This window comes from Podarcis pityusensis (assembly GCF_964106645.2).
Source record: "Podarcis pityusensis genome assembly, chromosome: 1".
Taxonomy (NCBI): Eukaryota; Metazoa; Chordata; class Lepidosauria; order Squamata; family Lacertidae; genus Podarcis; species Podarcis pityusensis.
The window spans coordinates 42088536-42102035 of NC_138028.1; the positions used below are offsets into that span (position 1 = coordinate 42088536).

Here is a 13500-nt window from a genome sequence, read left to right on the forward strand (position 1 = left end):
AGTGATGTTAGCTAATTGATGGGTAGGCATGGTTTGTGAGAAGTGGCCTTGAAGGACAATTGGACCTCAAGACAGACCAAGACTCACCCATAGGCTGGAGGTTCCCCACCCTTGATTTAACTAATGCCCCCATTTTCTCTCTTTTGAAATGAAATGTAACCATGCTGGACTTTCTGGGCAACTTTACACTTACATGCATTTTTGTTCCCAGTCAGTTTTATTGAATTTGAGAACATCAGTTCCTATAGGCACACCATGCAAGCTCCTATTACTTGGCTCCCACACACTGTTGGGGATCACCATACTGCAATCTGTGTAAGTGGAGCTACTTGTAGTTTCCTAACAAGCTGACATGAAAACCTCTGAGAGCTCTCTGCAACTCATGAGCACATTTATTATTTTTTATTGCGGCTTGTTCCACACAGAGACAGGCAAGAATTGCCACCAGCCAGAGTGCTGTTCTAATAGTTGATGAAATGGGTTTAATAAGGCTCTCTTATATCAGAACAGACCTGCTGGGCTCATCAGTCTCTGGGGATTCTCGACAAGGAGCAAATGTCTGTCTGCAAAGGTAATCATGCAACCTAGAAGCAAAGATGATCTTGCATATCTGCCAGTGCTCATGCAGAACCCTATACAGCTGGATAGTGATGCAAACCAAAATATGATGTAAACTTTCTGGACTTGTTGCAGCTTATCTCTCTCCTGCTGGCTCTGTAGTCTGTTCTGGTAAAGCAAGCTAAATTAAAGAGCCCTGCTGGCGTCACAGAGCATGAACTTTTGATGTTGGCTGACAATACTGTTTTTATACAAAATCAAGCCTGTTTCTGCTTTAACTCAAGACATTTTTGAGCTAGAACACTTTGAAGCCATTTCAAAATATGAGGCCAATTAGAGTAAATTGGAAATAATTAATGCTAATCTTCTGCTGATATTAAAAACCAGTTGCAATCCACTCTGCTGTTCTTATGTTCTTTCCTTGGAAACAATTAGACACCAGTTATTCGCCTCTGTTCTATATAGTTGTGAGGGGCACTCAATTCTCACCTCAGGAGAGTGTGCTCATATCGCTTTTATTCCTATGAATATCTTGGCAAGACTTGTATTGTTGTTTCCGGCTCCACTATATATAGGTGCAGCTTATATTCGCAACCTTACGGTATGCAGCAAGGAGCGCTGGGCAAACAACGCCAAGAGTGTAGTGAAGCAGTGCCCGCCCCATGCGCAGTCCCATCCTCTCACCCAAGGCTGGGAAGGGAGCGCGAGGAAGGGAAAAGGCTGCTGGCAACACAGCATGCCCCCCCCCCCCCGTATGCAGCCAGGAGTAGCAAGGAAAGCAAGTGGCTTATATTCGGGTATTTTTTCTTTTTTTCCTCCTCCCCCCCCCCCCAATTTTAAAGGTGCGGCTTATATTCGAGTGTGGCTTCTTTCAGGCCAATTCGGTAGTTTATTCCAAGTTAATTCACCTGGTTTAGCCTTATCAACATTTAGGATTCCATCAGCTTTAAAAGGAACAACCTGTTAAGGCCAGTTTTTCTGTCCTTAATTTTAAGCATGTTTTGGGTTGTATCCAATTGCACTCTTAGCTTATATGCTGCCCTTTGTAATGTAAAATACTACATTGAATCCAGCTCCTGAAGCTTTAAGTTGCTACTTGAGGGAAGATGTTTCCCTCATAATCCTGGGCTTCGAAAATGGATCTAGAAGAAGTGTTTGATAAACATGACTGGAAAGTAAATTAATAGGAAGCAGAAGGAAATTAATGTTCTTGACATTTTGCCACAACGTCTGCTGTAAGGCAGATGTCGTTCTCATTGCATTGCTACTAGCTATAATTCCTCTCCATTAGTTGAATTTGGAGTTCAGTGGAAGAACCAAAGTGTGGTTAATGGGAGCAAGACTTCCAGAGGCACTTCCCTCTTTGTTGAGTTGCTGGTTGATTGATTTAAGCAAATCATTGTGAATTAGCCAGAAGATATGGTAAACTGACGCAGTAGCTACGAAAGAGGAATGGCAGATGAAATGGATGGGATATGTTGAATTGGCAAGCTTAACTAATAAAATTAGAGAGCAAAATGAGACAGCTTTCAAGGAGGATTGGAAATTGTTTGTAGATGATTTTTTTAAAATGTTAATATGTTAAAATGCAATCAGCTTTGAAGTATAGCAGTAAAAGGTATACTAAGAATAATGTGGTGGAAAGAATGTATAGAATAACTATAATATGCAGCAGCAATAGATAATATGAGGAAACCATGGAAGGGTGGGGAGAAGTCAAATACCAAATGTAAAGTGGAAAATGTTTTATTATAGGTATTGTTTTATTATTGGTTATATATATATATACTGCCTCCAGAGTCTCTATTTGTGCAACTTAGTTTAAAGTATTCACTCACTGTTACATGGTGCACACATTCTTGTACCCAATAAACAAAGGGTAGAATCCAGCTATGTCCACCCACCAGAAAGATGGACGCCATTTGTGAAAGGGATTAGTCCTCCCCCCCACAGTCCCCCCCATGCCCCCAAATCTGCTCTTGAGGATTGGAAGGACACTGTGAAGCAGATTTGGAAGGCGCATGGGGGCCACACGAGAAAGGAAGAGGAAGTCCTGTCACGTGATGGAACCCCACTCAAGTGACATTGGATATTACACAAATAGCATAGCACGTTATGTTGGAAAGGTTGTGATACGTTGGAATTGCTTTAATGCCCAGTGTGGTGTGCCCCATAATCTCCCCAAATGTCTAGAAATTTAACATCATTGTGGATTTATACTCTGCTGCCCAGTTTGAGAAAGATCCAATAAAGGCAGTGGTAAATTTAATTTATTCAGAGTCCCCTTTATCCTCTTATAAACAGCTCTTGGTTAATTTACAGTTGGTAGTAAACATTTCTTTTTTAAATAACTAGAAATTACCTCTTCCTTGAAGCAGTGGATTGAGAAACGGAGGGCTATTACGATTATGCAAGAAGCTGGTTGTCATGCACAAGCCACAAAAGCCCTAAACAACTCTTAATTCCTTCCTTGTTTCTTGGGTTTTTCACGTTTGCCAGCACTGAATGCTAATGTATTCACTCCTGCTAAATCTAAATATACCTTCCACGGGAATTTAGCTTTTCATTTTGTCAGCTATGATTAATATGTTAGTTCTATCTATCAACAGATTGCTTTATTAATATGTATTATATACTTGGGTTTGTTTAATTGTCTGCTTGCTCTTTATGTTTCATTTTTCTGAATTTTGTCAGTGGGCTGCCCACACCTCTCTACTATTATCACCGAAAGCTCTCCTCTGTGTCTCCTGACGACCCCTGACACAGGAGGGAGACAGCCTTTTCCATCCTACCATCCAGCTTATGGAATGCCCTCCTTAGAGATGCTCACCTTGCACCAATCTTGATGTCGTTTCAGTGCCAGGCAAATACATTATTTATTTGCCCAGACATTTTAGCAGGGAATAGAAATTAGCTTTATGTTAATATTCTGCTTTGCTGAATTGTATAGGTTTGTTTTCTTTGCTTCCTGTAGTGTTTTATCTGTTTACTGGCTTCTATTATCTTCCAGTATGTCGCCCTGAGAGGCTTTGTTGAAGGGAGGCATGGAAATGTTCTAAACAAGTAATGACTTTACCTGGCATTTTCAATTTCAAAATAATAAAATTTTAAAGACTTTATTTTAAGCTCACCCTGACAGACAAAGGGGGAGTAAAGTCTTGCCTCTGAAAGTCTTGCTCCTGTTAATACTGTGTGGGTTCTTCTGCTGAACACAATTTTAACTAACACAAGAACAGCGTTTCAATATTAATGTGGTGTGTATGTCATTGCTTTGATATCTTGGGAATATTAATTTTCTTCTTCGTTTTTGTCTCTCTGTATTGCAGTGGCAAACAATATAATAGGCTGGAAGCCTCATCTTTTGGCCCACATCGAGATGCTCGGTATAAAACTAATGACTGCATTAAGAATATTGTTATCTAGAGGCCCTGGATAAGAATATTAACTAGAGAACGGGGGGAAAACATTGCTGAAGAATTTATAGTGGAATGACTACAAGCCCTTAATGGAATAGTTGGAGGAGAGGTGGGGGCTGAGGAAGCCTAATGGAAGGAAAAACAAAGAGAACAAAAAAATTATATATTGGAAGTGAATTCAAGAGGACACGACTTGTTACGTGTGGAAAGTAATGGTTTGGTCCCACCCCCGCAGAAGATCAGATGGTAGCCCTAGGCAGGAGTTCTCCTCACAGATTAGTATTGTATGAGGGAGAGAGCAGACACACACCTTCCATTGTGTTTCTGCTAGGAATAAATGAAGCTGTCCATTTTGGTTTCTCTGCTTCTAATTTTTCTAATCTTCAATTCAGTTCTCCACATTTCCACATCCATTTGTGAGATATGTAATATACACACCTTGGCACAGCAAATTTCTCTAAAATAATCCGATTCTGTAGACTATTTTCACAAATATGAGCATTTTTATGGACACTTCCCCTCAGTCTGTGAGTTTTGGAACACATGATTTAGAATTGCAAAATTCAAAGGAGCTTCAAACGATGGCTGTGTTTTGGTTCTTCCATTGTTCTGGAAAGTGCAGGTTAGGTAGGGTCCACCTTTAAATGTGAACTAAACTAAATGGGAGAGCCATTCCTAGTTCTCCCCACCACCACCACAAAAAATTGTGTTCCCATCGCTTGTGTCCTACCACTCACCACCCAGTGGAGGGTTAATTTATACAGGGCAAGCCTACTGTACACAATGGAAGCTCCCCATATGTGTCCGTTTCCTATAGCACAGAAAGCCTCTAGAAGTAGAGCAGTCACCTCACCTGCAGAGGTTGCTGACAATATGACAGTCCTGCCCACCTGTCAAATTTGGTGTGCCAGAGCTAGGGTGGTAAGAAAAGTCCCCCCACCTTTATAATAAGATTTCTGCAGGCCCCCTTTCCACCCAGCTGCCTAGTTTTGAAGCCATATAACTCCTCAAGGCAGAACCAGTAAGCTAATTGCAGCCACAGTGGGCGTGACATCTCTGGACGCCTAGACTTGCTGTGATTCTGAACAACTCAAGCATTGGCATTGCTTTGACAAAGAAGTCGACTTGATTCTAAGAAGAGGATAAAGGGAGTTCAGTATCAGTGAGGTCTGGTGATGCTTGCAGCTTTGGGGCTATGAACATGGCAATCTGGTCAACTAGGGACCAAATATTGGCAATTATTTTCATTTGACTGTGCTAAGTATGCAATATTATTAGGACATGGGTGGCACTGTGGTCTAAACCACCAAGCCTCTTGGGCTTGCCGAGTGGAAGGTCAGCGGTTCGAATCCTCGCAATGGGGTGAACTTCCGTTGCTCCTGCCAACCTAGCAGTTCGAAAGCATGCCAGTGCAAGTAGATAAATAGGTACCACTGCGGTGGGAAGGTAAATGCCATTTCCATGCGCTCTGGCTTCCGTCACAGTGTTCCATTGCACCAGAAGCAGTTTAGTCATGCTGGCCACATGACCCAGAAAGCTGTCTGTGGAAAAATGCCGGCTCCCTCAGCCTGAAGCGAGATGAGCGCCGCAACCCCATAGTCGCCTTTGACTGGACTTAACCATCCAGGGGTTTTACCTTTTACATGGAGGTAGAAAGAGATTACTCCACCAAGTCTAGAAACTATCTCTAGTGAAGGATATGAATTCAGAAGTAAGTTTTCTCTAGAATGTTGTCTTCACTTAGCAAAACCATAAAGCAGGTTGGATTCTCAAACACTGAGACTGCAGAAGATCAACCACAACTGAATGAGGCAGTCCAGGTAGTTTGCAGCGCCAGATAATCTACATGATGAAAGGAAAGCATTTACAGGATCGAGTTCTTACACTTTATTCAGTCAGGGCAAATCTATTAAAACTCCTAAAAAAATGAAGATAAGGGAAGCAATGGTGAAATCAGTGGTCATATTCTGAAGTTGTATGCATTTTCTAGATAGAAAACTGCCTGGGGCAAAACAAAGAGGGAAAGAGCACTGTATTAATAAAGCATTTACATATTTTATTGCAAGTTTGTTATCAGTAACATATAGAAAAAATTCTTAAGATCCCTTAGAATCTGTAGATCCATTTGAAACTTGAGAAAGAATATCTGTGTGCCGTAAGTAATGCTTATGTAATATTCCCCCCGCTCTTGCTTTAAGATTGTGCCGCTCAGATATGGTTGTTTTTTCAAACGTGGCAAAGAGATGTTTGTTCTTGTGACAAACCCACCATTCAAGGAAAACAAGCAGAATCTCGCCCAGTGGCTCAGCATGCACAAAATACTCTAGGCACAGAATGCAGGGGCTTGAAAAACGCTATCAGTGTTGTGCTTTTTGCAGAACCACAGTGGCCACGTTTATGGAAAAGAAAGGGTCTATTTGCAAAGTAAACCATGAACAGACACAGCGTGGAAGTGAAACAACCTCCAATTGTTTCATCTGCATAAGCATTTCAGCTTGCCAGACAACTCATATTAGTTTTCTGACTGAATTAGACGGCGCAGCATCTAATAACCAACGTTCATGATACTGTATACAGGAGACTGCCCTGGACACATAAGTTTCTTCTTGTTAGGAGAGGTTTTGATCTGTGAAGTGTTTAACATTATGAAGTTTGAGCACTGCATTAGTCAGGAATGGTTTACATATCTAAACTTAGATGTATACTTATTTTACAGAAGAGGAGTAGGGATTATCTTTTTCCCAGGTATGACGTGGGCGGGAGACACCTTGGCATTTGTAATCTTGTATAATTCACTAACTGCTAATGGAAAACTTGGGACGCGGGTGGCGCTGTGGGTAAAACCTCAGCGCCTAGGACTTGCCGATCGCGTGGTCGGCGGTTCGAATCCCCGCGGCGGGGTGAGCTCCCGTCGTTCGGTCCCAGCTCCTGCCCACCTAGCAGTTCAAAAGAGCCTTAAGTGCGAGTAGATAAATAGGTACCGCTTTATAGCAGGAAGGTAAACGGCGTTTCCGTGTGCTGCTCTGGTGCCAGTTCGCCAGAACAGCTTCGTCACGCTGGCCACGTGACCCGGAAGTGTCTGCGGACAGCGCTGGCTCCCGGCCTCTTGAGCGAGATGAGCGCACAACCCTAGAGTCTGTCAAGACTGGCCCGTACGGGCAGGGGTACCTTTACCTTTAATGGAGAACTTCCTCTTTAAATTTTTCAGGAATTCAGTGTGACTTTTCTCACCTGAGGTGGAAATGCAGAATGGTAAAAAAAATGGTCTTCTAAAGCAAGGGAGGCTAATCTGTGCCAATCTAAATGTTGCTGAACTACAACACCCATCTTCCTGCTCATTGGCAGCTGTAGCCATTGCAGATTTTATTTTGGATAGATTTAGCTTTGAATCCTTAAACATGTTTACCAAATTACATTAAAATTAAAATTGTATTCCTGTGGCTTTTTAGAAGTAGGTGTTATTATATACATACCCTAGCTAGAATTTTGTTTGCCACATTCTGGAAACTGAGCTAGTTAGATAGCCATGGGAAAAGTTAGATTTTGTTACATTTCATATGATGTTAAGATCCCAAGAGGAAAAATATGAAGAAACCCTAGGTAATTGGTACTCGGTGATATAGCACATTAAGGAAGAATTCGGATCTGAAGAATTTAGGATAGGTTGTATTATGCTGTAGAGTATTTATTAATAGAATTATGATTATATTACTTCATGTATAGCATGTATAGGGGAATATATATGTAGAAATAATATATTTTATAATCTAGTATTCTATATATCCGTATTTAGTATATATACTATATATAGCATGTTTTGTATTTTGAAAAACGAAATAAAAGAGGTCTTAATGTTTGAAGTTGGGGTTTTTTTAAAGAAAAAAGAAAAAAAAGAGGCAAATAAAAGAAAGTGGCCCAGTTTACTTCTGGTCACTTATAGCTTACCACACATAACAAAAGGTAGCTATAGATACAGATGTGCATCCCCTGACACTTCCAAAGACAGCCAACAACTCCAACATGGCTGAACATCCAGATGTGTAGCCACATCAGCTACACACAGATAAGACTGCTTTGGTGTACAGATCTATTTTGCTGGATCAGGAAAATTGCTCTTGGAATTCAAAGGAGATAGAATCATGGAATTGTAGAGTTGAAAGGGACCGCAAGGGTCATCTGTCTCAACCCCCCAGGAATCTTACCTAAACAAGAACTTACCCTACCAGTTTAGATATTTATAGCATGCTATGCTTTTATACTCATGGAATTCAACATTTTTTTGTCCTCACAATGGCATGTAAGTTCATAGCCACAAAACTGTTGAAAAACGCACATTTGAGATGAAAATTCTTCTCGTTCTTTCTGCAGGTTCTGCTCCAATATGTAAATATGCTGGTCTTATAAACCTTTGGGTGTGTGCAGTTAATGAGCTGTATCCAATGTTTGTCATATTCAGAGTAAACCACTAAAATTAATGAGTGTGACTAACTGAGGTCAATTCATTGTAATGCATCAACTCTGAGGAAAAACTTCATTGGATACAACCCGATACCTTTCCCTACAGATACTACAATTTTGCAGATATGATTCCAGTGGTGCAAATAATTATCCTAGGTCTTCTGCTTTGTATTTGCATATTCTATTTGCATACCTGATTGGTTGAAAGCAAAACTCAGATTGTTAATGAAATCCACTTTGCATTTTCCTTTCCCTACCCAATGAAGGTGGGTGAAATTTCAGATAAATCAAACAAGGAGAATCACATGCAAAAGAATCAGTGTGTGCAAATAGTTAGAATTCAAAATGCATCCATTACTTAGCAGATAACTGAACAGCCTCATGGCGTGAGGCTCGTAAGCCCAACCAAAGAAGCATTTTCTAGATGGAATCCATGGAGGACCTGCAAGTGTGTTACAGTTGAGAAGTTAAACTTGCACTGTAGAGCCTGTTATAAATGCAATACATGCCAGACAAATAGCAACCATTACCTATGTGCCAGTTCACCAAGGAAGTGACCATGCTACATTGTGGAGGCACAGAAAATACTCTGTACAAAAAAATCACAGGAATCTTTATAACACAGTGATAAATTTAAATTAAGGGTCACATTGGCCAGTACTTCATGAAGAAGAAGAAGAAAAACTCCCAACATTTGCTGTGCCATTTTCCATGTGGTTGAAAGTGCTTAGTATATTTTACCTCTGTTAAGGTGTTGCTTCTCCCCAATCTTTTTTTTTTTTTTTTTTTTGCTGAAAACCTGCAGTACTCAGCCCACTAAATGTCAGCCCCTGAATGGAAGTGTTTCATAGATAGTAACCAAGATGGTATTTAGCCCACAATTGTCTGAACAGCATGAAACAGCTTAAAATACTTCTAAGATAAATGTACAAAAAAACAAGGAGGAAGAAAAATCTCATTAAATTATAAAATATAATTGAAATGTCAGGTCCTTGTTTATTCCTGGCCACTTGAAGCCATGCCAATTGTACAGGTCATGGAATGCTCCTAAAAGATGCTCAGTGCTTCTGTGAAAGAGCAGAAAGAGATATGGACCTCCAGGGAAGGGAGCTTCATATTTATTATGTTCCCTTCCCCTGAGTTCCATAATCACAGAACAGTGACCCCAATGTCTCTGTATGTACATTATACAGACTTGCTGCATTCGGCCAGTCCCAGAGATCACAACAAGGTATAATGTGGAAAACAGTCTTTGGGGCAGAAAGCGTCCAAAAACACCTATTTGGAAGTTAAACGAGTCTATATAAATTAATGTAAAGAAGTAGGTAGGCCAAGATATTTGTATCAAAACCCATTCCTAAGGAACACTTGCTTTCGCTTTGCTTTTACATAAATTGGCACAAAAAATAAGCCTTTATTAAATTTCAACCTAACAAAGATCCATAGGATCACATGTATGCAAGAAGGCAGTCCCGCCTCTCATCACAGAGCACTCCTGCTTTGACTAGGAATCCACCTTGGGGAAGATGCTGACTTTATTGTTCCTGCTAATTTTTCTTTCTGCTTTACCCTTGGGCTGTTTGGTCTGGATTAGCTCCTCGGGCGTATTCCCCAGAGGAGGCAGGAGTCGTTTCTTACTGTTCCGGTTTTCTGACAGCCACTGTGGAGGCAACTCAAAGGGTCCAAAGCCCAGCTGCATGGAATACTTCTCATTGGCCAATTCGGCTTCTGTTGGCATCGCTGGAGCCACTTGCGCGGCCGAGTCTGCAATGGCGTGAGGCATAGGCCTCTGAACCAAAGTCTGCTCCACGTCTAAGCTGGTTGTGGGGATCTCCTTCTGTTGGTAGCCACTGGAGCCAATGGATTTGGTTTCGTTCTCTTCTTCATCCTCTGTGGGCTTGAAAATCTGCTGCTGCCCAATGTGAAACATCTCCAGAAGCTGGCTACCAGAACGAACGTGAGGCTCCAGGCTGATGTCCCCAGCGCCTCCGGAGCTGACTGTGTTCCTCCGACTATACCTTCGGTGTAACTGCATCATTGTCCCTACTAAACATTTCCGTACGGACTTGTTAACAGTCAGGAAGAGCAGAGGGTTGGCTAGCAGTGATATCTTGGGCAGCCAGATGGCAGTGAGAAGCAAGTACACAGAAGCGTCAGAAGCATTGAGCACAGTGCGGTAAATCACCAAAGTCATATAGGGGATACTGCAGAAAATGAAAACCATAACCATGGAGAGCAGCATGGCATGAAGTTCAGATTCTCTCTGAGAGGCGTAAGGGATAGAGATAGTGTTTTGAGGGGTTCTTAAGGCAGCTATAATGACTTTTTTCTTCTGACTGGCACTCAGTGCCCTGCGGATGAGGATCATAAAGAGAAAGACCACAGCCACCGGCACAATCACAGTGGTAATGTTGTAAATAATGACGTATGCTAAACGGCCAATGGAGTAACTCCAAGGCTCAGTACAAGTGGACATAGCATAAATATCCAGTACATTGGTCACAGCAAATACAGGAATGCTGGCTATCACTGCATGAGCCCAGATGTAGATCACCAGGTCTCGAGATTTGGCATCCGATATCTTCCTTTCTAGTGGATACAAAACTGAGTAGTACCTACAAAAAAAGAAGGAAAGGGGACTGTAAGAGATGAACAAATGCATGTAAAGAGTAAAGTTGCAACTCTTCCTACCTCCCCTCTATCCCTGGGTAGATTGACTTAAATGTGAGTGATCTAAATCACTGATTTGGTCTTGACTAGCCCTGTATTTTAAATTGTTTCTTCCCTTGATATAAAAGTACCATAGATTCTGGCATATTAGGTGACTGGGCGTATAAAGACAACCCCCCCCCCCAAATTGGCAGCTGCCAATTTGGGGGGTCGACTTATATGCCCAGTCTTATACGCGGCAGCTTCGCTGGGCAGCGGAAGTGGGCGGCGGGCTCCATTCCGCGCCGGGAGGAAGCCGCCCAGTGAAACCAGCTTAGAATCGCTGGGCAGCTTCCTCCCGGCGTGGAGCCCGCCACCCACTGCCGCTGCCCAGCAAACCCATACCCAGCATATAAGACGACCGACTTTTTAGAGAATTTTCCGGGGTTAAAAAGTCGTCTTATACGCCGGAGTCTACGGTATCATTTATCACCAGATCTTCAACAGCACAGTCTTACACATGTCTATACAGAAGTTAATTAGTCTCTCTCTCTCTTTCTTTCTTTCTTTCTTTCTTTCTTTCTTTCTTTCTTTACCTACAGAAATCAATTGCCCTAGCCATTATTTTGATAAAAATATGTCATCAATGGAAAAGGCCAAATTAGATGTGGTACAACTTCTGTCTTCCATGAAAGAATATCTAATCCAAGTAGTATCAAATCTTTACCTAAAGCATACTATGGTTTTTTAAGGTTCTGTATTCAATGACCGCACCATTTGCAAAAAAATATAAAGCCAATAGGTAGAATTCAGCCTTGCAGTATGATGAATGTTCCATCAGTACAAGCACTTTAGCTTGCCAGATGGAACGATCCCCCTCTCCCCTGACCCGTGTACTTTTCTGGGAGGTTAAGTTGTCCAGACCTTAAAAATCCAGCCAATGTATGTCATTTCTTTCAGAATAACTCAGCTCACAGGTTGGTTGCAAAGTGAAAATGTTGGTCTCAGCAACTTGACCAAAGAGAAAAATAAACATGTTTAGCGCTGAAGGCAGAGGGCAGCTGAACCATTTCAGCAACCCACAATTAAGCAACAAGCAATGTAGAACCTATATCTGTTGCAAGGGGCAAGTGGTAAATGTCAGTTTACGAGTAACTTCACAGTCTTACCTATCCAGAGCAATGGCAGGAAAGCTAAGGATGGTCACTGAGCAGAAGACTTTGTGCAAGAACTTTATGATCTTACAGAAGACCATGGTGTAGATCCACCAGCAGCAGTGTGGACTGGCACCGAGGACTATGTCAAAAGGCACACAGACTAGGCTGGCACAGATCCCAGAGCAGGCCATGTTCTTAATAAACCGGTTGGTTACCGACTTGAAAACTGACATCCTGCACGTTGACCACAAGACCATGAAGTTTCCTGGATGAAGGAAACAAAATTAAACCATGAAAGATTCTCTCTTGCTCTCTCTCACGTAATAGGCACACACATATAAACACACACATTTATATATTAAAATATTTGAATAAGATTTGAGCATACAATTTATTCACTTATACAGGCTCTTTCTTAAACGGTCATTGTTTCTAGCTTCCTTACCATTTTTTAAAATTTTAATGTAGTTTTAATTATTCTTAACCACCTTGAATGGTGCAAAAGCACTAACTAGAAGGGCAGGCTTTAATTTTTTGACATAAGTAAATAGATAAATTCAGATGCTCTGTAATCATCTTCCCGCAGTTTCCATTTGTAATGTGGAATGGTAGTTTCAGTTGCATGGACTCCATGTGTCTATTCCAGTGAAGTTTGGGACACAGGTCCACTACTCTTGCCATTGACAGCCATCCAGCTACAAGGCAAGAGTGAAGCTGGAGCTAACTATGGGATAGTTTATCACACCATATCAATATTGACTAATTAATGCATCTGTTAAGGGCATGGCCCTCAACAGTTGTAATTTCCAAGCATTTGGGGGCCTGAAAGTTCCTAACATAGCTTGTTAAACTGAATTTATTTTGCTCATTGAATTCTAATGTACATGACTATGATAAATATCAGTATCAGTGCTATTTTTATACAAAATGAGGTGCTGGAACCCACCATGGACACCTCCCTTGTTCTCTTATAATAGCAATGGCACCCACCGGAGAGGTGCTGGACCTGGGTTCTGGTTGAGTTGTGGCTGAAAAAAGCTCTGTTCGGTATTAAAGGTGGGGCACAATGAGTCAGGAAGGCTGTCCAATGTTCAAGGTGCCTCAGAATTACTTTGGCTATTCAGATCTTTACTAGGTTCTTCATCTGTGTGAGTGGTTATAGAAGTGGTTGGAATGGCGGCAGTAATTATCAGCTCTGCGATATTGACACTATCAGATTTCACAGCATCTTAAAAACAAACACTACTTATTTTTCATAGCGC

The 13500-nt window shown here is 41.5% G+C and overlaps 1 protein-coding gene and 1 long non-coding RNA gene across 3 annotated transcripts in view; one reads left to right on the forward strand and one right to left on the reverse strand.

Annotated features, from left to right (window-relative positions):
* Positions 1-510: 510 nt before the first annotated feature.
* On the forward strand, positions 511-8246 carry LOC308472767. The gene is made up of 3 exons (XR_013983717.1): positions 511-1355; positions 3885-3941; positions 7183-8246. It is a non-coding gene; the product is annotated as an uncharacterized lncRNA (long non-coding RNA).
* Positions 7865-13500, reverse strand: part of GPR176 (G protein-coupled receptor 176) — a 31877-nt gene continuing 26241 nt past the window's right edge. For both annotated transcript variants that reach the window (XM_080997226.1, XM_080997225.1), the window contains exons 2-3: positions 12251-12503; positions 7865-11047 (exon numbers count right to left, since the gene is read on the reverse strand). In XM_080997226.1, the coding sequence (XP_080853352.1) occupies positions 9937-11047; positions 12251-12495 (1356 nt within the window). In that variant the 5' untranslated portion in view covers positions 12496-12503 and the 3' untranslated portion in view covers positions 7865-9936. The remainder of the gene's footprint in view (positions 11048-12250; positions 12504-13500) is intronic.